This window comes from Porites lutea, chromosome 4 (assembly GCF_958299795.1).
Source record: "Porites lutea chromosome 4, jaPorLute2.1, whole genome shotgun sequence".
Lineage (NCBI taxonomy): Eukaryota > Metazoa > Cnidaria > Anthozoa > Scleractinia > Poritidae > Porites > Porites lutea.
The window spans coordinates 42,857,918-42,885,288 of NC_133204.1; the positions used below are offsets into that span (position 1 = coordinate 42,857,918).

General features: G+C 39.8%; 2 protein-coding genes and 1 long non-coding RNA gene across 4 annotated transcripts; 2 read left to right on the forward strand and 1 right to left on the reverse strand.

The window, feature by feature from the left end:
- Positions 1–9,497: 9,497 nt before the first annotated feature.
- Positions 9,498–12,833, reverse strand: LOC140935767 (uncharacterized). Of its 2 annotated transcripts, none has more exons than XR_012165254.1 (3): positions 12,682–12,833; positions 12,472–12,576; positions 9,498–10,223 (listed from the first exon to the last, which is right to left on the reverse strand). It is a non-coding gene; the product is annotated as an uncharacterized lncRNA (long non-coding RNA). The 2 variants fall into 2 exon arrangements; XR_012165255.1 differs by having other exon boundaries at positions 12,472–12,596.
- Positions 12,834–12,975: 142 nt separating this feature from the next.
- Positions 12,976–18,215, forward strand: LOC140935768 (3'-5' exoribonuclease 1-like). The gene is made up of 5 exons (XM_073385333.1): positions 12,976–13,149; positions 14,207–14,423; positions 16,488–16,571; positions 17,554–17,663; positions 17,773–18,215. Exons 1-5 carry the CDS (start codon positions 12,980–12,982, stop codon positions 18,092–18,094), a joined length of 903 nt encoding a protein of 300 aa, XP_073241434.1. The 5' UTR covers positions 12,976–12,979; the 3' UTR covers positions 18,095–18,215.
- A 1,826-nt stretch (positions 18,216–20,041) lies between these two features.
- Positions 20,042–26,096, forward strand: LOC140934725 (putative leucine-rich repeat-containing protein DDB_G0281931). Its single transcript, XM_073384301.1, has 2 exons — positions 20,042–20,213; positions 22,855–26,096. The coding sequence occupies exons 1-2, from the start codon at positions 20,042–20,044 to the stop codon at positions 26,094–26,096; spliced, it is 3,414 nt and encodes a 1,137-aa protein (XP_073240402.1).
- Positions 26,097–27,371: the final 1,275 nt, after the last annotated feature.

Below are 27,371 nucleotides of genomic sequence, written 5' to 3' on the forward strand. Positions count from 1 at the left end.
CGCAGAGTACTACGGCACGACTCCTGCTCACATGAGCGCGATGGTAAATCACCCGATTCACGCAACCCCTATGGGTGATACCCGCTGAAAATGCACCAAATTACGCGGGCATCACCCGCTGAATTACGTACTATAGTACGGGCAATATGGCGGTCCATAGGCTACACAACTATCTGTGCAAGTAACCGTTATAATTTAGATAAAATAAAAACAATTCCGCCTCTTTGATACAGCGGAAAATGGAAGGACTAAAATATTAATGACTATTTGATATAAAAAAGGAAAATTTTCAAACAATTCCAGCTAATTCCGCATAACTCGAAGACGAGTAACGAATAGGGCGAAGTTAAATTGCTCAAAGTGAAGTGTTACTTCATTGTGTTGGGTTAAAATCCATGCGTGATTTGAGATAAAACGTCTTTAGTAAACAATTGTAGTTCTCGACACGGAAAATAAAATATTCTGGGTTTCGGGAGTGCGGTCTGCCTCACGTCTAATAGGATGCTGATACGACGGGCGTTTTAAAGACGGGCAAATTCGAGAAAGAAATTTTATTACAGTTCCCCCAAATAAAGTGTATTTCTATGATATTCACATCAAACTGTTCCGAATCGTGTAATAGAAGCGTTTTAAGCAAAAATCTCGTCTTCCAAGGGTCCAAAGCAAAGAATTTCTGAATGGCAAGTGTAGCGTGTGTGACATCCTATAGGATGCCGATTCACGGGCGTTTTTAAGGCGGGCAAATTCGAGAAAGAAATTTTATTACAGTTCCCCCCAAATGAAGTGTATTTCGATGATATTCACATCAAACTGTTCCGAATCGTGCAATAGAAACGTTTTAAGCAAAAATCTGGTCTTCTGAAGGCGCAAAGTAAAGAATTTTCGAATGGCGAGTGCAGCGCGTGCAGACATCCTATAGGATGGCGATTCACGGGCGTTTTTAAGGCGGGCAAATTCGAGAAAGAAATTTTATTACAGTTCCCCCAAAATGAAGTGTATTTCTATGATATTCACATCAAACTGTTCCGAATCGAGTAATAGAAACGTTTAAAGCAAAAATCTTGTCTTCCGAAGGCGCAAAGTAAAGAATTTTGGAATGGCGAGTGCAGCGTGTGTGACATCCTATAGGATGGCGATTCACGGGCGTTTTTAAGGCGGGCAATTTCGAGAAAGAAATTTTATTACAGTTCCCCCAAAATGAAGTGTATTTCGATGATATTCACATCAAACTGTTCTAAATCGTGTAAGAGAAGCGTTTTAAGCAAAAATCTTGTCTTCCAAGGGCCCAAAGCAAAGAATTTCTGAATGGCAAGTGTAGCGTGTGTGACATCCTATAGGATGTCGATTCACGGGCGTTTTTAAGGCGGGCAAATTCGAGAAAGAAATTTTATTACAGTTCCCCCAAAATGAAGTGTATTTCTATGATATTCACATCAAACTGTTCCGAATCGAGTAATAGAAACGTTTTAAGCAAAAATCTTGTCTTCCAAGGGCCCAAAGCAAAGAATTTCTGAATGGCGAGTGCAGCGCGTGCAGACATCCTATAGGATGTCGATTCACGGGCGTTTTTAAGGCGGGCAAATTCTAGAAAGAAATTTTATCACAGTTCCCCCAAAATGAAGTGTATTTCTATGATATTCACATCAAACTGTTCCGAATCGTGCAATAGAAACGTTTTAAGCAAAAATCTGGTCTTCTGAAGGCGCAAAGTAAAGAATTTTGTAATGGCGCGTGCAGCGCGTGCAGACATCCTATAGGATGGCGATTCACGGGCGTTTTTAAGGCGGGCAAATTCGAGAAAGAAATTTTATTACAGTTCCCCCAAAATGAAGTGTATTTCGATGATATTCACATCAAACTGTTCTAAATCGTGTAAGAGAAGCGTTTTAAGCAAAAATCTTGTCTTCCAAGGGCCCAAAGCAAAGAATTTCTGAATGGCAAGTTTAGCGTGTGTGACATCCTATAGGATGGCGATTCACGGGCGTTTTTAAGGCGAGCAAATTTGAAGAAAAAAATTTTATTACAGTTCCCTCCAATTGAAGTGTATTTCTATGATATTCACATCAAACTGTTCCAAATCGTGTAATAGGAACGTTTAAAGCAAAAATCTTGTCTTCCGAAGGCGCAAAGTAAAAAATTTTGGAATGGCGAGTGCAGCGTGTGTGACATCCTATAGGATGCCGATTCACGGGCGTTTTTAAGGCGGGCAAATTCAAGAAAGAAATTTTATTACAGTTCCCCCAAAATGAAGTGTATTTCTACGATATTTACATCAAACTGTTCCGAATCGTGTAACAGAAACGTTTTAAGCAAAAATCTGGTCTTCCAGGAGCCCAAAGTAAAGAATAACTGAATGGCAAGTGTAGCGTGTGTGACATCCTATAGGATGGCGATTCACGGGCGTTTTTAAGGCGGGCAAATTCGAGAAAGAAATTTTATTATAGTTCCCCCCAAATGAAGTGTATTTCGATGTTATTCACATCAGACTGTTCCGAATCGTGTAATAGAAACGTTTTGAGCAAAAATCTTGTCTTCCGAAGGGCAAAGTAAAGAATTTTGGAATGGTGAGTGCAGCGTGTTTGACATCCTATAGGATGGCGATTCACGGGCGTTTTTAAGGCGGCAAATTCGAGAAAGAAATTTTATTACAGTTCCCCCAAATGAAGTGTAATTCTATGATATTCACATCAAACTGTTCCGAATTGTGTAATAGAAACCTTTTAAGCAAAAATCTGGTCTTTCAAGGGCCTAAAGTAAAGAATTTCTGAATGGCAAGTGTACTGTGTGTGACATCCTATAGGATTCCGATTCACGGGCGCTTTTAAGGCGGGCAAATTCGAGAAAGAAATTTTATTACAGTCCCCCCATAATGAATTCTACTTATATGATATTAATATGAAACTGTTCGGAATCGTATCATATGAGCGTTTAAACAAAAAAACTGATCTTATGAAGGCGCAAAGTGAAGAATTCTTGATTGCGCCATTTTCTCATAGACCTTAACGCGACTTGTTTACCCCTTAAAAATTTTGCATAACCATTGTCTTAAATTTATCTTGGGACGACTGTAATACCCAGGAGAGATTGGAAACAATGGTTGTGCAAAATTTTGGGCCTTAAACAAGGTTCATTACGGTCTATGAGAAAATGGGGAATTCAAGAATTCACCCAGGGTCACGTCATTTTTAGGGCGGGGAAATTCGAGAAATACATTTCATTACAGTGCGTAAAAGGAACTTTATTTCAATATCAATAAGACCAAAAAGATCGGAATCGTATAATAGAAACGTTTAAAATGAAAATCTGGTCTTAATTCTGAATGCGCAATCATCCGAAATTATCTGGGCCTATGACATACATGATGGGATGGACTTGTAATTTTAAGGGTGGGCAAATTCAAGAGAGAGACTTGATTACTGTTTGCCTAAAATGAAGTCTATCTCAGGATGTTAAGATCAATGTGATTTGAATCGTAAAATAAAAATGTTTTTAGCAAAATATGTTTTTCTGAAGGCGCAGTAGCCGCGGTTAAGAGTTGAGCCCTTAGTTAAGCTGCACCTTCGGGCCTTCGACCCTCTTTACTTTATTGTCGCAAATGCAGGGAGCGTATTAATTAACTGCAGAGATGAGTTAACTGACCTTGAGTATTGAGCATTAAACTTTCCTACACAAGTGAAAAAATCAAAACTTCTGACATCCCCTTCAGCTTGTTATGCCTGCTCCTAGAGAATATGGAATACTTTGCATAATGTGCACGAAACACCACTATTTGACAGCTGTACTTGATGGCAGTTAGTGAAAATACACTGATTTCACTGAGCGCATCGAAATGCTGGACTATTCCTCGTAGTAAACGGGTCTAAAGGCCAGCAATGCGTAGTTGCCCCAATATTCCATGACAAATACAATAAAACCTACAAGCAATTAAGATCCTGCAGTTTCTCACTGAGTTAGCCTTAACAGATTCCTCATTTGAAATCTGCATACCAGATTAGCATTTTTCTGTATATTTTAGTGGGGATAACTCCGTAATCTTTTAACTTTTAAATTTTTACCTTTTATAAATTTTAGATTTTAGCGAATTACAAATTCACCTTATGATACCATCTATAAACTCATTTTATAATTTTTTTTCCTATTTTTTCAGTGTCTCCAATTAGCTTTTATAAGCTAAAGACATCGACACTTAAATAAAGTTGTTATGTTATGTTGTTATGTTATACCAAAAAGAAGAACTGAATTGCTGACTTGTCCAATTACACTCCCTTCTAACAGTTTTACACTCTTGGCACCTAAGTCTCCACAACATTTCCTCAATGTTGACTTATCTTCAGCATTTGCCCAAGAGCATAGAATGTCTTTTTATAGATTTTAGAGAATTAATAAGAACCTCTTTCAAATTTTAGCCTAACAGGTTCTTAAAACTCAGGTTCTTTATAGTCGCGCGGGATTTAGCGAAAACACACACTGATTTATGCATTAACTCATCGAAGTGCCCACTGAACATTTCCAAATTATCAGAAAGTGGTATCCAAGCAGGGAACAAAACTGCCTTTTTGAAACACAATGCTTTCACGGCTGTTCGTCGCATTCGTTAAAGAGATGGGATCTAGGGGTAAAAAATGTCTATTTGGCCCATATTTCATTTCACAGCAACTCACACAGTACATTTTTAGGGAGTTATTATAACTCAAAAAATAGGGTCCAAATGTTAGGTACAGTTTTATGGGGTTACTTTAACTCCAAATTTCCGGTTTTAACTCCCAGTCTGGAGTTAAAATAACTTCGCGAAAATGGGGTTATTTTACTCCTTACATGAGTTGTTTTTACTCTTATTGGAGCTACTTTAACTCTGTTCAAGTGGAGTAACAATTGTAGGTACAGGATAACTGCTTTTTGGGGGTTATTCCAACTCCTCAATATCTGGGTGATTTTTACTCCTAAAAAAGAGTTCTTTAAACTCCTTTTTGGAGATAAAAAAACTCCCCCCTCCCACCGCCCCCTCCCTCCCCCCAAAAAAAACTCCACTGTAAGGAGTTAAATTAACCCCACTAGACTAGAGGAGTTATTATGGAACTGCCGGAATATATAGCTTTTTTAAAAAAAATTGGAAGATCTCAGCCATTCTCAGGGCCAGAATTCGAAATGCGTATTGGCCATAATATTCCAAAAATTCTAGGGGAAACATCTGATTTCACAGCAGCTCATCAAAGTACCAAACTATTTCGCGATTATTAGAAGATGGGATCCAAGGACCCAAAAATGCAAATTTAGCCCTATATTTCATGGAAACTAGAGGAAAGGCCCTGATTTCACCTCACTTCATCGAAGTAACGGAATATGTTTCACTCACATAAAATACAATAATTTCACAGCGACAGACACTGGCAAAAACAATTCATTCAAGTGCTGGACTATATTTCGCATTTATTGAATACTAAGAAATTGGGATGAAAAAAGCGTTTATGGCACCATATTTTCTGCAAACTATATTGATCAGAGTGAAATACACTACTTATTTCGAAGCAATTATTCAAGGCCTTGGCTATAAAACTCCGTAGTGGCAGGAGCCGATTAGCTCCTGGTAGTGGCCCACACTCCAAATTGAAGGCCGACGAAAATTCCGCATATTTACCCGGATATTCAATGAAAAATAGTAGGAAACACTCATTTCACCGCAACCCGTTCAAGAGCAGGGGTTTTCCCCATGCATCACAAAATGGGATCTGCAGGCCAGAAATGTGTCTCCTTCATGTTTTTAGAAAAACACTGATTGCACAGCAATTCATTTGAGTGATGGACTATTTCCCAGTCCGACGAAAATGGGATCTAAGGACAAGAATGCGTTGTGGCCCAATATCTCATGATAGAATAGTATCAATAGTGAAAACACAGTAATTTCACTGCAACCCCAAACCTCCGCATATTAAACCGGATCCGTTCCAGGAAAAGCAGTAGAACACCACACATTTTCAAGGGCTGGAGTTTCCCCCATGCATCATAAATGGGATCTAAGAACCGCGTATTTGTCAAAATATTCCATGTACGTCTCCATTCATGTCCAGAAATGGATACAATGGCGAAAATGGCAAAAATGGCGAAAAATCGCCAGCCTCTGACGGTTTGAGTTGGATGCCAAAAGTGTCCCCTTGGAGACTGGCGATTTTGGCGAAATTGGCGATTTCGACGAAAATCGCCAGAGGGCTTGTGATATCCAGAATTTGGCAAATATTCAAATTGGATGCCAAAAGTGGCCCCTTCAAATTATATAACTAAAGACGTCCCTTAGGGTGCAAAGAAAGTCAGTTTTACAGCCTGCCATTCAGGCAAGCTGTAGCTATAATCTTAGACAAAAACCTTGAAACACTTTGGAAAATTCTGCTCCCTTTTGATTTTCCCCTCCCTTTTGCAATGTTGTTGTAGCCAAGCAACTTTGCAATAACATCTCAACATTACAGGGGGAAAGGGACTTGCATAGGTGTTTCATGGATTTTTGGCGAGGATTGTAGCAATTAAGTACGTACTAGCCCACAAGTCATTTCAAGTAGCCTCCAAACCCTTTTTGAATTAGGAGCCGATTAAAATCCTTTTTTGTTTACGGTTTGGCGATTTTGGCGATTAATCGCCATTTCTGCCATTTTCGCCAATGCGTGCATTTCTGGACATATCTCATGTACAAAGCCTGAGGGTAGGTGTTAAATGGGAAAGGGGAAATTTGGGCGCGGGAGCGCGAGGGGCGCGCGAGGAGGGGGAAAATCCATGGGAATTAGTGAAAATGCTTGTTTCACAGCAGTTCATTCCAGCGCCGCGGACTATTTCGCATTTCATATAAAATGGGATGCATTATATGCATTATCATGCAGTATGTTTTTGCAAACTAGAGGAAACATAGCGATTTCACGGCAGCTCATCATCGAAGTCACAAACTATTTCGCAAGAAATGCGTAGTGGCCCATATTTCATGAAAAGTAGGGGAGACATACTAATTTCACTTCAACCCAAAAATTCTACATATTCACCCGGGACACTAGCTGACGGTAACTTGCGTTTTGAATGGCTGGACCTTCCTCCCCACCATTTGGAGATCAGATATCCAGAAATGTACGCAACAACCACATCTCTTTTGAGTCAAGTTTGAATTTTCGCCAACCCTTAGGTGATTTGTCGTCACATTTGCCATTTTTGAATTGTTGTATACAAATTCGCCATTTTCGTCGAATCCACACTTTTCAAGAGAGCCCTGTTAACATCTCAATAGAAATTTTGCCAACCATATCGCCATTTTTATCAAAATCGCCACTTTTCAAGGGGCCCCTTTAAACCGCCATCTCTTTAGAATTTTCTCTAATTAAACCTTTGGCATTCGCCATTTTTGAATTATTCGTCATTTTCTTCAAATTACTCTCTTACCCTCTAGCGAATTTTTCCAGATTTTCTATTGACGCCGTTCCTGGTTCCTTTCTACACATAAGTATGCATTAGGACATGGGATCTAAGGACAAGAAATAACATCCCGAATACCTGAAAAATGTACTGTCAATATGGTCAAAATCACATTCTGTTTCGTTATCCAGTGCAGCATCCTCTGTTTCCGGGAGTAGCAGTCAGACATTTCCTTAGCCTCGCCCTTATCGTTGTTGAACGGAATACTCATTGATTAAAAAATAAAGTTTTGGGAGGGAGATGTCTTCAATGTGACATTGCAAAAATGTTTGACCTTTAGAAGTTGCCCCTCAAAAGGCAACAGTTTCATTTTCCGAAATATATTTTACTTTCTCCTCTAAGGGCAAACTGAAGGAGATACCGTGGCGTCTATGAAAGGCTGGTTTTCACTAGAGATGGAGTCGGAGTCGTAATCAGAAGCGTAGAGCTTATGATCTAGTGAAAGCAGCGTTCCGATTCCGCTTACGACTCCGTCGCTTACGTTCCGCTTATGATCTCGTGAAAAACTGATTGTCGGAGTCGCAAGTAGAAGCAGAAGAACAAAACCAATCTCAAAGCGTGGTTACGTGCATTGTGATTGGCTTATCCTTCCGCTTCTGCTTCCGACTCCGACCATCTGGTTTTCACTAGATCATAAGCGGAACGTAAGCGACTGAGTCGTAAGCGGAGTCGGAAGAAATGGAAACGTTGTCACTCTTCTGACTCCGATTCCGTCGCGCTTTTGACTCCGCTTACGACTCCTACTTTTTGATTTTCACAGGGTCATAAGCGCTCTTACGATTCCGACTCCGTCGCTAGTGAAAACCAGCCTTAACGAAGCGGAAAACGTCGCGTGCTGCCCGTTTAAGTGCTCAATTAAGGCTGGTTTTCACTAGCGACGGAGTTCGGAGTCAGAGTCGGAGTCGTAAGAGCGCTTGTGACCTGGTGAAAATCAAAAATGAGAATCGTACGCGCAGTCACAAGCGCGATGAAATCCGAAGTTTCCCTTTTTCTTCCGAGCCCGCTTACGACTCCCGTCGCCTACATTTCGCTTATGTTTTAGTGAAAACCAGATTGTCGGAGTCGGAAGCAGAAGCGGAAGGCTAAAACAATCACAATGCACGTTCCCACGCTTTATGATTGGTTTAGTTCTTCCGCTTCTGGATCCGACTCCGACAATCTGTTTTTCACTGGATCATAAGCGGATTGTAAGCGACGGAGTCGTAAGGGGAATCAGAGCGACGTTTTCACTACATCATAAGCTCTACGCTTGTGATTACAACTCCGACTCCGTCGTCGCTAGTGAAAACCAGCCTTTACGTTCCTCGTATTTTCTGAAGCAAGGTTACGTCTTTTTTAGCTCGATGCAGTAGATGCATCTTATAAATCGATAGCTCTACGTCAGGGGCGGATCCAGAATTTTTTTTTAATTAGGGGGTCTAATCTTTGATTCGGAATCCTGAAACGAACAGATCATTTGAGAGTACCCTCCCCTATTTTTCAAATATGCCTGAAATTTAATCGTGCCAAAAGGTACCGCGCGTTTCAATGAAAAATCAACAAGTTGAATCGTGATATGCGATCCTACAGATGCAAAACTTTCAGGGTCAAACAAGTAATAAAAAACAACCACAGGCCTGATGGGGGCGGGTCCGGACCCCGCCCCCACCCTCTCACTGGATCCGCCACTGTACGTGTTACGGTTATGGGGACTGCCAAGTTACAACCCACAAACTCATTTTGCAGCCAAAGATCTGCTTTCGGGTAATTCACTTGATGGAAACCCAAAGGAACGTGGGAATGGCCATACCACACTTAAAATGCAAGATTAAATACAAAGTGTGCCGCCTTTGCCAGTTTTGGCAGCCTTTTTTGTAGTGTAATTTTACACAATGTAAAAAAACACATCAATGGAATATAATTTGTCCCCAAGTTAAGTGTATGCATTTGCCTTTCATAACAATATTTGGTTTAAAATTACACCCACAACTCAACAACATTTTCTACAATTTGAAATACGGCATCAATCTAACAGTTTGTGCATAAAACGGTGAATCACACAGAACTACAAAATATAGAAAATAACCTTTTTTACTCACTATAATTAACTTGTCCTCTACCAATAACTTGAAACAAAGTTGATGGTTGACATCTGAAACTTGCATTCAATACAGTTCATCAAAGGATGGGCACAGAAAAAAATGGGCCTTAAAAAGTCTGCATCCCTTGTTTGTTTTGCTTTGCTTTTCAATCTTATGAAACACTTCTTACGAAATTTGTACCCCTAATCCTCAAAAGAAAGAAGAAATGCTTCTAGAAGCAAGGGACACAATTTTAATTGAAAACTCATTTACTCATCTTTTTGCCATATAATGCAATATAATATTATTCTTTTGACAATATATAAGACTTGGGCACTACTTTTATGAACTTTGGGTGCCTTTGATAAGGGTGACACAAATGCAGCTTCTTTGCATACTTATTTCAATCACATAAACAGTGACTGTAGCAGACATATAATTACATGAAAGTATTAAAGCCAGCCCACAGATAGCTAGCCTCCCATGCAGACATTCCTAGGCCATGTTCTTTGAGGAGGATTGTGTGATGAGCCACAAGAAAGTCTGCGTCAGTGGAAGGCTAACTGATAGCAAAACTTGGGTTTAGTAAAAGGCCACTAAGGATTTAAGCTGTGAGCTGGCTTCCAGAGAGTAACATCTCTTCTTCTCTTTCAATGGTTTCTTCTCTGTGACAGCGCATTCTTTCACTTCCTCTAATCCCTTGTCTTTTGTAGCAGACACCTGCATGTAAAATGAAATTGGGAAAAGAGATTTATTTGATCATTGCTTTTAGGGAATATTACTTGCACATTTGTCTGGGTTACACATGTAGTAGTATTGAATTCTTCATTTTAATTTTTTCTTGTTAACAGCTTTGTTTTCACACCATCATGTATTATGTTTTTGCTTCACCAAAGTTTCACTTTGCAATTCAGGAACTTAAATTCATCCTGTAAATTGTGAGCATTTCTCTCCTCTAAATAACTGCTTTGTTGGGATCTGCATATAACACAGGTTGGAAATGCTAAGGATATTATTTTGAATTTAAAACATATTCAATATCACCACTCCCTGTGTGTACGGATTAATAATTTTACAGTGAATGTTTCTGACATCTAAAAGTCAGTCAGCCTGATATCTCCCAATAACACTGCCTGGTCGGTGGACAAGGGCCATGGTGGAAACAATAAACACAGCTAAAAGATTTGGTATCAAAAATTAAAAGCTATAGATATTCAATTGCAAAATAACTCAAAACATTTGAATGCCAACTCTGGCATGGTTGGTGTGGAACCCCCCTGCTCGCCTCGAATAGCTATAGCTAACTGCAAGCAGTGGTACATCATATTTTGTATTTTCTCAATTTTTCTTAATAAACTTGAACTTGAACTTGAGATTAAGCCTGGTAAATTTTAAAAAACTTGGGTTCACAGCTGCAAACATGTTCATTGACAACCACTTGAAATACTACAGAACTGAAAAAGGCAAAAGAGTAATATTTAAGTTATGTGCTGTAAGAGTACAACAATATATAAAACACAGTAATCAATGCACATTAAGCAGATGTGTAAATCAACTACATTGAACTTAAAGAAATAATTGACAAGTGGCTTTATAGCACGTACCACATTTTAAATCATAGGAATAACAATAAATACAAAAGAGGCGAAGGAGAGCAGGATGTTAAATGAGCACTGATGTCTGTCAAGCACTTTGCAGGGTTCTTGGTAAGATGAAAGAGTACTACAGTTGAAACCCTCTACAACGGCCACCTTGGGGACAGAAGAAAGTGGCCATTGTAGAGAGGCAGCCCTTGTAGAGAGGTTGAAACAAGAGTGAATGTATGGACTGTCTGCCAAAAAATGGCTGTTAGAGAGACGTGGCCATTGTGGAGTGATTCGTGGAGGTTCAACTGAATATATAATTCTCCTCCTCGTAAACAAAAATTATGGAATGCCATACTCAGGAGGAAGTGACTGGCTGAGTAAGGAAGCACATCAGAGAAGTTGCAATCTAGCAGTCCTTGGTTTGAGTCCTGCTGTGGTCACTTGCCTGATTTGTTCTTAGTCGCAGCCTTGATTGTTAATAGTTTTAATGGTTGCCTCCAGTGCCAGCTGGGGTTTTTAATCCTGTTACGTTCTAATTGTTGAATTATCACAAGGATCAAAGATGCATTTTTTAGCCCTATATTTCATGCAAACTAGTTTAAATAAACTTGCTTTTCAACCATTTCGAAAGGAAATCTACTGAAAATGATAAACCAACAATGGGGGCAGCTTTGAATGCACACATTGGTTTCAAATGGGATCTGTAAAACCATAGAATAACGGGAAGTAAGGAAAATCTTTGTGATGGTGGTGCACACAAGCTAATACAGAAACCAAGGCTTGTTTAGAGGCAGCTGGGGATGCACGTGATACCAGAATGAGAATGCAAATGCTTTCGCTTAGCACCTACCACGTACATTATTTCAAAAATAAAATAATTAGCATGAAGTTTAAAAGCATAAGGGGGATTGACTGGATTTACAACAATTTGATTTGAAGTGCGGGTTGAACCTGCAGAAATTTATATTTTCAATCAACTCGTACTCAGTATTGCAACTTATACCAACTTACGTACCTCAGGATCAGGGACCAACTTAGTCTTAAGTACCTTTAGGATCTCCAGACGATGAAAAATATCTAATTTGTCGTGAAATTGCACAAGAGTCGCAAACCTTTGCTGTTGCACTGCAGTCCAAGCAACGACGAAGAATACCAGCTTCGGAGTCACAGAGGTGACACCTGTTCTTCTTCGAAAACGAATCTTCTTGAGAAAAGTTGTCGTTAGAGCAGGTTGTCGTAACTTGGCACACACATCGTCTACTCTTGACAGTCTTTTTATAGCGAAGATCAGTGTTAAGCTTAAGTTTACATCTAGAGGTTTTCTGGCATAATTATCGCTGAAAGCGAGGTTCGAAAGCGAAATGGTAAGCTGCACAACATACCTGCCAAAGATCAGTCCACGTTGTAAATCGTCGCGATCCTGTTCACCGGCATCATCCGAAATGCTCGCACTAAGCTGTCCTTCTCCTGCTTACCGAAGTGTCCGCCTGCAACCAAACGAACTGGTCTGATAAAGTGTCAACAACACCAGAAAGGATAGGTAAACAACGAAGGCAAAAATAATGAACAAAATAAAGGCTTTCACAACTTACCGGCCCATTAAATACTGCTTTGCACGTTAAAATATAACCTCAGTGACAGCGTGCTGCAACAGATTTTATAATAAGACCGATAAACGTGCAATTACAACACGTTTTATCCACCATCCTGCACCATTCGGTACAGCACTTTCTCAGTCGTACTATAGTACGTACGATGGCGGGTGATACCCGGTAATTTGGGTATCATTTTTACGGGTGATACCCAGTACCCTTTGAGTGAATCGGGTGGGTAAATCACTTCCGTAAGTGCTTCGACAGTCCAGCGGTTATCTCACAAAACGAAACCAAAATGGCGGAAGGGCCGCGAGTTCCAAAACAAAGTGAAAGAACGAAACAAATTACACAGCAAACTTATGATCACCCAGTTTATAGAGAAATTTCATTTACGAATGGACAAATTAACAAGATGAAGAAAGAGGAAGTCAAACTTTGCCTTGCTGAAAGGGGTTTGGACTCAAGGTAAGTTTTGTGTAATTTTGGCGCTTATATGCAATTTGCATTGACATACGCTTTTAATGTTGGATGGATTTTTACCACAATAGTTGCGATTATTTTTTCTTAAGGTTTTCTTGTAACTGACAAGGAAAACCTAGACTATCGTTAAGTAATCTATTTTGTATGTGGTGATTCAAATTTCTACCTTAGGAATAAAAAGGACATAAGGAATTTTGTTTTGAATATATATCACTCCCTTGCTGGAACTTTAGTCTTCTTTCAGTACAAATTTTGCGTAAGATTACGTTCACTTGTTGTTAACGTTCACTTCAGAGTCGAAGATCGAATGAAAACAAGTCAGTTCTGTCCTTTTGTAGAGTACAATTATGGCTGGTTCTGCAAACGCCCAAGAGAAAGTTTATACTGCATTCTGATTGGCTACTCTAGCGGGCAAGATGAGACTACCTTGCTCGCTCGGGATTTTCAAGGAAGGCGAGATCAAGATGGCTGGATATTGGCTTCAGTACTTGTTTGCATTATCATTGACCACAACTTTGTGTCAGGCCAGAAAAATGTGAGAAAAAGAACTTAGCCAGTATCCTGTCATCTTGGGTCAATAAGGTATATCATCTGGGTCAATAGGGCATATATGTCCTAGTGCAAGCATGTTAGTGGCTGGCAAGGCCGATTAAAGACTGGCAGGTCCTACTCCAGCAGCTGTCAAAGGGAAATGCCTAATCAAGGGTGGGTACAGCTTGAACAAGGTTTTCCCGCCTTAGATGCATTCCCTCCAGAGTAGCAGGGTAGGTAGCTCCAAGGGAGCCGGTGGCTTAGTGAATGGTAAGATGCCAGGCAAGTATTGGACTGCTAAGGCTACCGACAGAAATGCTTTGTGCCTTCCATCCAAGCTACCATCACTAGGTTGATTCTAGGCAAGGGCCATCTCTATATACCCATAAATCTGAAGGACTTTCCAATATAGATTTTTTAAAAATATTTAGTCCTCAATCTGATGTTTTCTGTAGTAACAATGCTGTTTCATTTTTGTGTAATCCATTTTTTGCTCTGTATTAACAAATAGGGGAGTGAAGGAAGTTCTGCAGAAACGACTAAAAAACCACATCAAGAAAGAGAAACTGGTACAGGCTAAACTAGAGCAGGAAAAGAGAATGAATGAAGTTCACTTTTACTGTGTTATTGACTTTGAAGGAACATGTGAGGAAGAAAACCCCAAAGACTACATTCATGAGATTATTGAGTTTCCTGCTGTCCTTGTGGATGCAACTACACTTGAAGTGGTAAGTGAAATTAGTAGGGGCACCGAACAACTCTCTCCTATAAAACATCCAATTGGAGAAGCAAATATCTCCTATAATTTTCTATAGCTTGAGAGTGGCTAAAAATATTCCATTCATGTACTATTTTGGAAGCTTATCTTATATATTCCATACAGTTTTCTGAAGTTTAATTTTTCATATTTCTCTCCCCAGGTTAAGCTATATTTTGTACAAAAAAGAAGCATAAAATTTTCTCACCTTAGAAAAGTATTTTAAGTTTCATCTAAAATTTTTGGGAAAATAATACTAAAAGCCCAAAGTTGTACTTTTGAAAAGACTTAAGTTACCCTAGGATGACTGAAAGATACAAATTTTTTATAAAATAACTAAGATAGTACGCGCGCTCTGATTGGCGGAGAGGAGTGTTTGCATGAGAGTATGTAAACATGGTTGTGGCGTCAAGTTGTTTGGTTTTTCGCGCGCTAATCACGCAAGCACAAATTTGAAAAAGTTTTTGAGTTCAAAACTCAAAAAGTTTACTTTATTTACCCATTCCTTCATCGGCTGAAACTTGGAAAATCGTTACAAAGAAGGTGTGTACATTTTTCTTTGCTTAAGCTGACCGTTTTAAGCAAGAAAAATCCGTATTTTGCAAAGCATCTTTTTGCAAAACAAGAACTGATTACGCGTGCAAGACTTCATGGACAGGATTTTGCGACTGGTAAGAATTTTTCTTTTAATCAGTGCCATACAAAGAGTTTTGCGTTTTTTTCACGGGAAAGTTATTTGATAAAAGCAATAGAAAACTTTTTTCCTGTGTTTGCATAGCCTGATATAAACACTCGAGGCGTTGGGAGAATTCTCGACATTTATGCAAACCCTCAACTTCGTCTCGGGTTTGCATAACTGTCTTGAATTCTCCCAACCCCTCTCGTGTTTATATCAGGCTATGCAAACACGGAAAACGTTTTCTATTGCTTAAATAGTACCATTTACTAGAATGCATTTGTAGAGTTTTTTAAATACTGTGGATAGCCTAAAAGTGTTTTCAATGAACTTGAAAGAAAACTATCGCTAGGTGCCCTTAAGCAGTGTTCTCCCTAAATTTTAGCTCAGCTGGCCGAAGGGACCATTCATGGCTAGTAAGGCAAAATATATGCCCCAGAGATACACTTGCCTGGGGGGGGGGGGGGGGGGGGGAGGGGGTAGTGAAGTGATGGTCCCACCCGAGGAGAAGCTAAGTTCTTTGAAACATCATTCCCTCATTTTAAGACCTTTTTTACACAAATCGGCCATTGTTATCTTTAGACAACAATGAATTTAAAATGTTTGATCCTAATAATTTAATTTTGTCTTCAATGTTCATGCGTGGCCCATAAAAAGAAAAACTGTTACTTTAGTACTTTTCCATATCTTCATTCATATTTACTTCCTTGATCAGATCGGATCACAACTTGCGTAATTTTGAAAACTACTTAATATTTAATTTTAGTAAACCTTCAAGCAGTTGCAGGCGTTAAGAATTAAGGGTTGCTTCAGTCGGTAAATTTTACTGGTTACTCGCCTGATAAGAAGAACACTGCTTAAGTGGTTTGGCTCCCTCCTTTGAATATTGAAACACAAGTTAAACTGGGCACCTATTAAAATATTGAAATACAATCATGATACTAACAAGAGTTTTAGCAACCTGAACCAATCAAGTTTATTTACAAAAAAAAGGTTGACATTTGTAGAAGTTTTTGCAGGGCTGATATCATGTGATGGTGTGATTTTTCATAATACTGGCCTCAAATCAGATCCAATCACACAATTTAAGGAAAATAGCATAATTCTTAAAAATTGTTTAATTCAAAAGTAAACAATGATTTTTTTCTTTTAATTAAAAACTTTTCAGAAGGTCAATGCTGTTTTAGCATGATTTATCATTAAACAACTAAGCCTTACAAGACATCCAAAACCTTCAATTGTGGTTGGTTGTGATCATTGGGCAGCCTTTTGAGTATTTCAAAGACAAGCGGTGTTGTCAACGTGCTTATAGTGTGGGTGTTAATACATGCATGTTGTTGTTGTTGTTGTTGTTGCTAGGTATCTGAATTTCATGAATACTGCAAACCACAGTTCAAGTCACAATTGTCGCAGTTTTGCCAGGAACTCACAGGAATTTCACAGGTGGGTGTGGTGTATTATCATCCATGGTACAGTGGAAGCTCTCTCATAAATGGACACCCTCAGGATATGAAAAAGGTGTCGGTAACTGCAGCTGGCTGCTTACAAGAATAGTTCTCATACATGGCTACTAGGGGTGTAAGGGTTAGATGGCAGCTTACGGGAGTATGCCAAGCTACAAATAAACTTTGCAAATGCAAAAAAACTGTTTGTTAGTTTTTGGCTATACTGTTGTTCTGGCGATGTTATAATTCAGTCACAAGCCTAAAATTCAAGGGGTGTTTTGAGGTGTTACCTGTATTGTATGTGAAAAAAAAAAAGTACTGAAAACTGGCATCAATTCATTTTGATGAACAGTGATTTGGAGTCAAGTTTCAGATTAAAATACAAGATTCAAAGGTGAATGAGATTTCATTTTGGTTGTCTGCCTTCTGAAAGTGTCCTTGGCTGCTTATGGGTATGTCTTCTCAGTACATGAATGTAAAAGTACAGAGTTTGTATGGAAGTTAAAACTGGATTTAGTGAAGGCCGCCAGTTTGTAGAGCTGTCCACTCACTAGAGCTTCCACAGACTGTAGTTGCTAGTTCAAGTTTCAGCCGTTTGCCTCATTCTTAAGTTGTGGCTTACCCTGGGTAACAGGGGTTTTTTCTATCTGTGCAACACTCACTACTCCTCTCAACAACTTTTAAAAGCCATTGTTTGATAGGATTAAAACCCCATTTAAGCCCTAAATCACAACCGTATGCTTCTGATGATAATATAACTGAACGGTCCTTCTTTTAATTTGATACATTGCTGTTACTTATAATCCTACTACTTTTTTACCTATCACGTTTTGTTAACTTTTTTGTGAAAAGTCTTGTGACTCCCGGATAAGTGATGATGTCAGTGTCATCAATCAAATCTGATCACATGCCAAGCAAAACATCTCACTTTATTTTTGTTCTTGTTGAATCTGTTTGTTTATTTATTTGTCATTTCTAAGGAATTAGTAGACAATGCAGACTCCTTCCCAGATGTCCTCTCCAGATTTGAGCAGTGGCTTAGAAGGCAAGAACTTGGAACAAAATATAAATTTGGTGTAGTTACAGATGGGTAATTAAATCTTCTCAGTTTTGTTTTTAGTTGTTTTTTGGTGTGCAACGTTTCTGGAAATTGTTAATTCTAGAGGGAAACTTAATTCTCCTTCCTTCGAATTTTTTAGTCCCTGGGACATGGGTCGTTTCTTCTCGACCCAGTGCAGACTTTGTTCGATACCTGTACCCAAGTTTGCGAGAAAGTGGATTGATCTGAGAAAATTGTACAGGAATTTCTACAAAGTTGCAAAAGGATCGCTTCAAAAAATGGTAACCAATCTTGGAATGGAATTCGAAGGCCGCGCTCATAGCGGAATGGACGATGCTCGTAACATAGCAAGGATTTTACAAAAAATGATTGAAGATGGCTGTGAAATAAAGTTTAACGACTACCTTTCCGACCATCCGCAACTGGATACGCGTGGACTGGACGAATTAAAAAGTGTGTAAATGTGATTTGGCCGGACCTGTGCAATCGATATAATCGTCAATCGAGAACTTTCGAGTACGCTCTTAGAGCTCTTAGAGTACATATTCTTAAAGTATGTAGAATAAACGACTTCATTTGTAATTTATGGCTACTTGCGGGCCTGCCCATCGCAAGCAGAGAAGACTTAAACCACCAAAATATACAGTCCTTAACTAACCTGTTTCTCCTTGAGCTGCGGTAAAACGGGCAACAATAACGTGCAACTTGTTTCGAATCGTTGCTACAAAAAGTGATGTTGCGCGTTTTACCAGCCCCATTCAAACCTGTCTTACAACAAATTAGGTTCCCGGCTGCAGGTCGCGTGAATGCGGACTTCTGATTGGATAAAATAACGCGGGAATCACGCCATACATGGGAATTACGTAACTATGCTGCAAAACAAGTTTGCCTTGGGCCGGTAAAACGAGCAACATGTACAGATTTTGTTGCGTAAAAGTAGAACTGTTCTCTACTTGTTGCAAAAACGTTTCCCAACAACCTCATATGTTGAAAGACAGGTTTAAAAGTGGCTGGTAACACGAGCATCATTGCTTCTCAACTCGTTTTGCAGCAGTGTTGCAAAACAAGTTGCATGTTTTTGTTGCCCGTCTTACCGTAGCTTTACAGTAACGCTCTTTAATCAAACATTAAGATTGTGAGAATAAAGGATATGATCAACGAGATGAAAAAGCTCTTGATTGTTGAACAAATTCTCTTAATTATTACCACAGGGAAAGTTTGTAGAACGGTTTGGAGAATATGCAAGTTAAAGGGTTAAACATAACAGTTTCATCTGATCTTCATATTAAAAAGTAGGGATCTCTTTCCGGCCCGTTACCCCTTGCCGCTCGCGCTATGTCAGAAGACCTACGAACTCTAAAGGCCGATTTGGACGGTACTATTTTTCCTACGACTATCGTGCGCGACGTTATGACTTTTGACCATCCACACGCACACAATTTTCACTTATGACATCCACAATGTGTCGAACGAATGTCGTGGGTCTTATTTACACGACGCGAGTCTTTGTGAAAAAGTTAAATCGCAGGAAAGAACTTCAGAGCAGGGATGCTCAAGTGAACAGTTTGGTTGAGTAGTAAGGTCCAAGACGTAAAATTGGACAGCAACACTCCAAAACCACCCAACGCTAGTTGCTTCAAGGCAGACTGAGTGCAACTTTTTCTGCGTTTTTAGTGCTTACCCGCTCACTCCGTCCGAGAACTCGACGGATCAAAGAGAAAAGGCAGACTGCTAGCAGTCTATGCCAATTGTACTAGTACAAAGGCTAGCCGTTAACAAGCGTTTCTGTGTGAGTTCGTCGCTCTAACTTTCGCGCAATGACTTAACTGGAAACACTCGTTACGCGCGCAGGCTATGCCACAAGAGACAAAATAGGGTTAGTAACTATCAGTTAAAACCGTATTTAGCCGTTGAGTGTGAATGGCATGGATGGCCAGTCTTTAGAAAACGTAAATAAAACGGATGCTAGTATGCAGGGCCTTGCTCATTCTCTTCCTCATGAGCCGATTAAAAGATGTTATTGACTAGCTAGAAAGTAGATCATAACTTGCAGAACTACCATCCGATGACTGCGATAATTCCCCCACCCTTTCCGCCATTGTTGTCAAAGATTTCTTCAGAACGAGAAAAAGCATAGGCAAAGAAACTTGACCGTAGCTGCGCTCTGATTCGTTATTACAAACAAGGCATTAAGGTGTGACAAATTTTCCGCGAAAAGTATTTCTATAAATAACTTTCCATGGTAAAGGGGAGATGGAGTATGGGAGATCACGGGGGGCTCCTACTAATCGGCTGCTACTTCCTCAGAGCCAATCAGCATATTTTCAAGACCACGTGACCAAAAGAAATGACGGGCTTTGGGTCGACGGAGAACGGGCCTCCATTCCGAGTCTTGATGTGTAGTCATGATGGAGATCTCAGGGCGTCTGTTTACCGTCATTTGCACTGCTTCAGTTTTATATCTTTGCTGCACAGGATGCCAGTGTTATTCACAGGGTTTTCTCAAGGTCGGATCAGAATTGCATCCTGGCCGAGGACTAAGCGAGCGAACACCGGAACAAGGAAACTCAAACGGTAGCGGTAAGCTTTAAAATATGATTCACGGAGAGCCAAAAAAATGAATGAGAGATGCACGAGAAAGTACTCTACCTTAACAAGAGTGCCGTTATGCGATAGATATCAGTGATCTAATCACGCGTGCAGTACTTGCATTAGACTTATACTTTTTTACTTCAGATTTACTTAAGCCTATTTTCCCACGCAATATAATTAAGATTGATTGACATGATTCGCCCCTCTAAAAGCTTAGAAACCGCAAGTTCCCTAAGTCGGTTTTAAGGAATGGTTCATCAGATGGTTTTCAAGTCACTTGAAACTTTCTTGAGTCGTTTCAACTTTCCGACTTTAATGAGATGCAAAGTAAAGTTACTTGAGATTTTACTTAGGCCTTCACACACACACACACTTAGGCTAAGTGAAACTTAGCAGCTCTTAAGTCTTATTTAACAGCCTAGTGTAAAGATAACCATTGTGCCACGAGATTTTGTGTTTAGACATGTTGGTAGTCTTTACACTAGAACCTAAATAAGCTAAGAAATATTTCAAGACAAGTAAATTTTAATTACTTCAAGAAAAATAAAGCTTCACACACAACCGAGTAACCTAAGGCCATTTTCTCACGTAGCGTAACGCCATTTTCCCAATTAACGTAATTGATTGACATGTTTTGACTTTCTTAAAGCTCAAGAAACCGCAAGCAACCGCAAGTGAGCTAAGTCGGTCATAAGGATGGTTTACAAGTCGCTCGAAACTGTCTTGAACTGTTTCAACTTTCCGACTTTAATGGGATGCAAAGTAAAGTTACTTGAGATTTTACTTAGGCCTTCACACACGAATATTTGGCTAAGTACAGTAAAACTTAGCAGCTCTTTAGTCTTACTTAACAGCCTAGTGTACAGACAACCTTTGTGCGGTCCTGGGAACTTGTTTGGGGTCACGTGACCTCTGTCGTGTTGTTCTGTTCGTCCGAACCATGTGCTTGTTGACTCGTTGTGTTCCTTGAAAGCATTTAAGCGGTTTAGTCGCTTGATACACATATACGCATATTTAGTTTTATATTTAGCAGGGAAATAGGAAATATAAAGGGTCACGGGGGGTACTCCTAATGATAGCCTATAGGGGAAGGTTCCGCCCGAAAGGGGTTCCTTTTTCAGGCTTCGGCTACATGAAAGGGTGGGGAAATCTGTCCTTTCCAGTGGCAGGCAGATCCAGGGGAGGGGCCCGGGTGTCCCCCCCACCCTTATTTTTAGACCTTTTTTTGGAGACCGCCTCCCCCTCCCTTATCAAAAGGTCTGGATGACCGAACTAAAACGAATCTTTTCCGACTAGAGCTCCCGACACATACTTTTTGCAGGGTGCATTCATTTTCTAGTTAAGACGTGTTAAGCTCCGTGTTGGCACTAAAAGGTCTTCGTAAATAGATGGTTTTCACAGTGACGTCATCAAACTGTTAAGTCAAAACAGCGAGGTTTTACGAATTCTTATTTAGACTAGGTTGAAGATAAACAAAAAATAAATCTTTGTTCAAGTTTCCATTCCCGTAGCATGTTTCATTTCGAAAATACAGCAATACGAACTTCCGAGTTTTCACAGTGCGTGACACCAAAACAGGAATGCTGTCTCGTTGAAAAAAGTCTCTCCTCTTGATTTTCAGCAGTATAACCATTTCAAGTATTACAAGATATGTTTATGCGCACGTAGGCTGGTTCTCGAGTGAAAAGAAAGAGCTTTTATAGAAAAAGTGAACTCCAGATGTTTTGTTGATTTCCGGCGGCCATATTGGTGGACCAAAACGGTACACCAATATGGCGTCTCCATACAAAGCTCTACAAGGGTGCGTGAAACGTTTCGGCAAATAACTCAGAAACTGTGGGCCACAAAGATCTGAGACTTGGACAAATTGTTTATATATTAGTCTTTTGTAACATGTCATTTCTCGGCTTCTTCCACTGGACGGTTTCCAATTTATTTTTTTGTTGCGTGACAGTGAAAACGATCTATACAGCGAACATGAAAAACAATGGCCATTTTAATGCAATGCCATAAAAATTAATGTCAACAAATATTTATTCTGGTTACTGAGCTCGCTGATGAAACGTGTTTGATATCATCTTGAGAACTCTACCAGTCTACAGGAAGAAATGTTCAGAAATAGAGGATATTACATGGCCCCGCGGCGATACGAAATTTCTCTTCGAGTGTTGAAAATATATTTCACGAGTGAGAGCAGCTCACTCGTGAAATACTTTTCAACACGAGAAGAGAAAATTCGTATCTCCAAGCGGCCATATAATGTTCTGTTTATTATATAAACACCAAGGAAATGCCAAACCATTTCACTTAAATATTTTTTTGCTGCAAAAGGCGCGATTTATTATGTAGCTATAGCAACGGTGATCTTTTCTCATGTGAAGATAACATGTTATTTTCACGTGTGAAGATATCATGTTTTCGCGGGAAAGCTCACCAGGTACGGTATTTAATTTGTGTTTATACAATAAATGCCTCTATGCAAGGGTGCGTAGTCGAAAACTTCCTTTTTAGAACCGACTTTATTTGTTCTTCTCGATTCTTCTTCGCCTTGTTTATACAAACTCGTATCAGGCATCTGATTTGTGACCCAAATTCGGAATCATTTTGTCTTTTATTTGTTTCTTTTCAGATTGGCAAAATTTGAACTACGACGAATTATTTGCCTATGGCTGCTTAACCAAACGTCCATTTCGAGAAATCACTCTTGACACAACATTTATCGAGCAAGAAAAAATTGTTCTCATGCAACTATACAACGAAACAAATGGTCATAACTGGAAAAATAATAAACACTGGGGATATTACTCGTTGTCTCACTGTTTGTGGTATGGAATTACTTGTGATCCCACCAATCGCTCCATTATCAGTATCTTCTTAGAAAGAAACAATTTGGTCGGGACTCTTCCACAAAGCCTTTGGAGGTTACGTAATTTACGGGGTTTGTGTCTTGGTGGAAACGGTGAGTTACAAGGTGAAATAAGTAAAATTGTCTCTGAGAATATGACCAATTTGCTACAACTTGGACTCTCCTTTAACAATTTATCCGGTCGTATTCCTGGTAAAAAAATAGTTAGGATGAAGTCTTTAGTAGCAATCCAACTTGGCTCTCAAACGGGGGAAGGACTCACAGGAGAAATTCCACAGGACATTGGAAATTTGACAGACTTGCAAATTCTCTCTCTTGGGGGAAACAAATTGAATGGTTCGATACCGAAAAGTATTGCAAAATTGAAGAAACTCTGGTTTCTGGATTTGACACGTACACAGTATCTACAAGGAGGCTTTCAAAACTTATTAAACTTATCATCCTTACGTTTTATGCATTTTTCATATTCTGGACTGAGCGGAAAGCTACCTAAGGATTTTGGGACATATTTTCCCGGATTAATAGAGTGTCTATTAGCAGGGAACCATTTTTCTGAAGAAATCCCTTCATCGATTGGAAAAATAAAAAACCTACAGCATCTAGACTTGTCCAATAACAATTTTTCAGGACTAATTCCGAAACCCGTCGGTGAGATTGCCGGGCTTCAGACTGCTCACTTCGAAGGAAATAACTTCACATCATTTGCACAAGGTTTTCAATTTAATTCCATGTCGCTAGAGGATCTGAGTCTTGCCAACAATGAGCACTTCAATATGAGTGTCTCTGACTTGTTGAAAGTTCTGAAATCCGCGAAAAAGTCTCTACGTTTTCTTAACATAAGTGGCTGCAATTTTGGTGGCCTTATCCCGGCAGAGTTGTGGAAGTTTTTAAAGTTATTCACTGTCGATTTTAGCAACAACAGATTATCTGGAGATATTCCATCGTACTCCACAGACTTGAAATCACTTCGCATCTTTGATGTTTCAAAAAACAAACTTTCAGGACAAATCCCTCGAGACATCACAATGATATTTAATCTGATAAAACTTGACGTTTCAAACAATTCTCTTATGCGAGAAATTAAAAAGCTGGACTTTATGAAACCTGACTTTACAACTTTGTCACGCAGAAATAGTTTAGATAATTTCACGTGCCCTAACCTACGCATCAGCTACAGCAATGGATTGGTGGTCTTGGATCCTAGCTATTACAACTATAGCCTATGCGTTTGCGACAACACATTTTATGGATCAGGAAGAAACTGTTTATCTTGCATGAAAGGTGGGAAATGTAATGCCCAGAGGCCTCCTCTGAAAAGCCTAAGGCAGCATAACATGGTGTCGCACATGGTAATGAATGCAGGATACTGGCCTTCGCCAGGACATAACAATGTGACCCATTTGGTACGTTGTTCAGAAAAACTTGGTGCAAGTCGCTACGTAGACACATCATGTAATCCAAAAGGCACTAATTGCAAATGCGAGTGGAATGAAGAAATCAAATCCACCACTTGTAATAAGTCATGCCTGTGTTCAGAAGGAAGCAAGGGGCGATTTTGCTCGCTTTGTGAGAAAAATTATTACAAAAAGGGAATTCGTTGCTACCCTTGTGCTGATAGTGGGAATATCAGTATCTACATCTTAGCTGCCCTCGTTGTGTTCACCTTGGTGTTGCTTACTCTCTGCTTCACCTTTTTTTACCAAAAGAATCGTCCTCTTGCGGTTACGTTAGCCTTTGCTCAGATCATCCTCTTAGCAGTTTTAGCGGAGCTTCATCCCCATTTTATCCTAAGCAGGATTCTTTATCTCGATGTACTAGTTCTCATTGTTGGTTTGGCTGGAAGAGGCAAAGCTGCGCGTGGAATTATAAAGATAACAGTCTTTTACCTCCAGACCCTAGGTGCTTTGATTTCCACAGATGTCTGGCCTATTGAAATTATTCAAACTAAGAACTATATCGTTGGTGTTTTTAACCTTCGTTTTACTAACCTGGCATGTGAGATACCTTCTTTCTTCACACCACTGGGGGAGCTTCTGTTCCTTATGTTATTGCCGGTTATTTTTATCGTTGCTATGTGGTTGTGCTATGGTCTCGGGTATGCTGTTCTTAGCTTTCGTCATTCACTTGAAAAGAGATTTAAACTGAGAAATAACTGTTTGCAGTTCTCCATCATGTTCCTGAGCCTCTGTTACTTTCCCATCGTGGAGAAAACAGCTTCTGTATTGGCTCCCTGTGGGACGGACGAAAATTACCATTACCTCATGGAGGCACCATGGATGGAGTGCAGAGGATCTAAATACAACCTATTAAAAGGGTTCGGTTGGTTTTCCTTGGCAATATACGTTCTAGGGGTACCTTTTGTAGTGTTTTTACCACTTCTGATATACAAGGCTGCCAAGAGAGACCCTCCACAGGATCAAGAAACGTTAGACACTTGGCTGGGCTCAATTTACCTGCCTTACAAGAACGAATTTCGCTCTTATTTTGAGATACTATTTATTCTTCGCAGCATGCTGATTGGTTTCTCGGTCTCGTTCATCTCGCCTTCTTCATCATTTCAGACGATCGCAGTTTGCTTTGTTCTGTTGGTCTCCTTGTGCTTCCAGCTTCTTTTCAAGCCATTCAAGGACTCCTGCCAGAAAATAGCATTAGAAAACTCAGCCGAGACCCTGGTTCTTTTAACTCTTCATTTTTCTTTCGTGAACATCAGGTATGTAGTTCTCAGCCCGGACACAAGTATTGTGTGGCTGCTTGTGGTTGTCAATGCAATTGTCTTCTGCGGCCTGATCATATCTATCATAACTCTGCTTCTTAGAAGGGAAAATGAGGTACTTATCCACAGAGAGGCGCCACAAAGTCAACAGGAAGTCGAGGAGGATGAGGAATGCGCCCAGGAACAGCAAACAGAGGACTCCAAGGACACGTCACCGTTAATTCGCAATGAACAAGGGAAACCATACGGAACTTTTGACGACCAGCGGGACACAGAATCTTCAGAGTTATAGGAGTCAAATTCTAAATGAAAATACAGCACTATTCAACAAGCAACTGACTGTAGTCAGGTAGTAAAGGACTTTCGCTTTATTTTTAATCCGCCTGAAAACTGCGAACAGAATCGAAAACGAAATAGAGAGCGAGGGAAAACTGAAGCAGAAGAAAGGGAGAGGGATGAATACCTCAACTCCTTGATACATGAAAGACGTTTCCTTTTCACTCTGAAACATGATCATCCGTCTCTTCGGATCTCTTCGCCCCAGCTCCCAACGCGCGGCAAGTCTCTCTCGCCTTGCCGCCCTTTGAGGGTTCTCCACTTATGTCCAGAAATGCACGCAATGGCGAATCTGGCAAAAATTCGCCAAAGGGCTGGCGAAAATTTAAATGAGATTAAAAGAGGCATTCCTTGTAAAGAAGAGAAGTTGATGAAAATGGCGAATCTGGCAAAAACTCGCCATGGGTTTGGCCAATATTCATTTTGGACGCCAAAAGTGGCTCCTTGGAGATTGGTGATTATAAAGAATGTAGTGAGAACCAGCGAACACCCGCCAAAGTCTTAACAAAAATTCAAATGACATGACAAAGGGCACGCCCTTTGAAAACGGCAATTTTGACGAAAATGGCGAATGTGAGAAAAATTTGTCAAGGCCTTGACTACATGTCAAATAAGAAGGCAAAGGGGCTTCCTGACAAGTAGCGATTTTGACGAAAATGGCGAACAAAAATTCACCAAAGTTTTGGCAAAACCTCTAATGAGCTGTTGAAAGGGGCCCCTTCAATAGTAGCGATTTTGACAAAAATGGAGAATATGGCAAAATTTCGCCAAAGATGTGGCGAAACGTCTTATGAGATGTTGAAAGAGGCCCCTTGAAGATAGGCGATTTTGACAAAAATGGCAAATACGGCAATGTGACAAAAATGTCGAATCCGGCACAACAAACAATTGGTATAGGTTTAGTGAATATTCTCCTTTGGAGAGTGTCAATTATGACGAAAATGGCAAATCTGGCAAAAAATACCAAAAATGTAAAAATTAGCCAGGGTTTTGCAAAACATTCAAATGACATTGGCTTTGCTCAGCGCGTAACTTGTGAGGCAACATTTTATCAAATACAACTGAATCAAATATATCAGAAAACTGTACAATCAATGGAAGTAGTGCCAATTATGTATTTCTGCCATGAATTTCACATTTTCTCATTATTACTAACTTTCAAAGTCGCTTGACTTACCAAAAGTAATATGATGCGGTGAAACAAAAAATCACACTACCATCATTTGGTCTT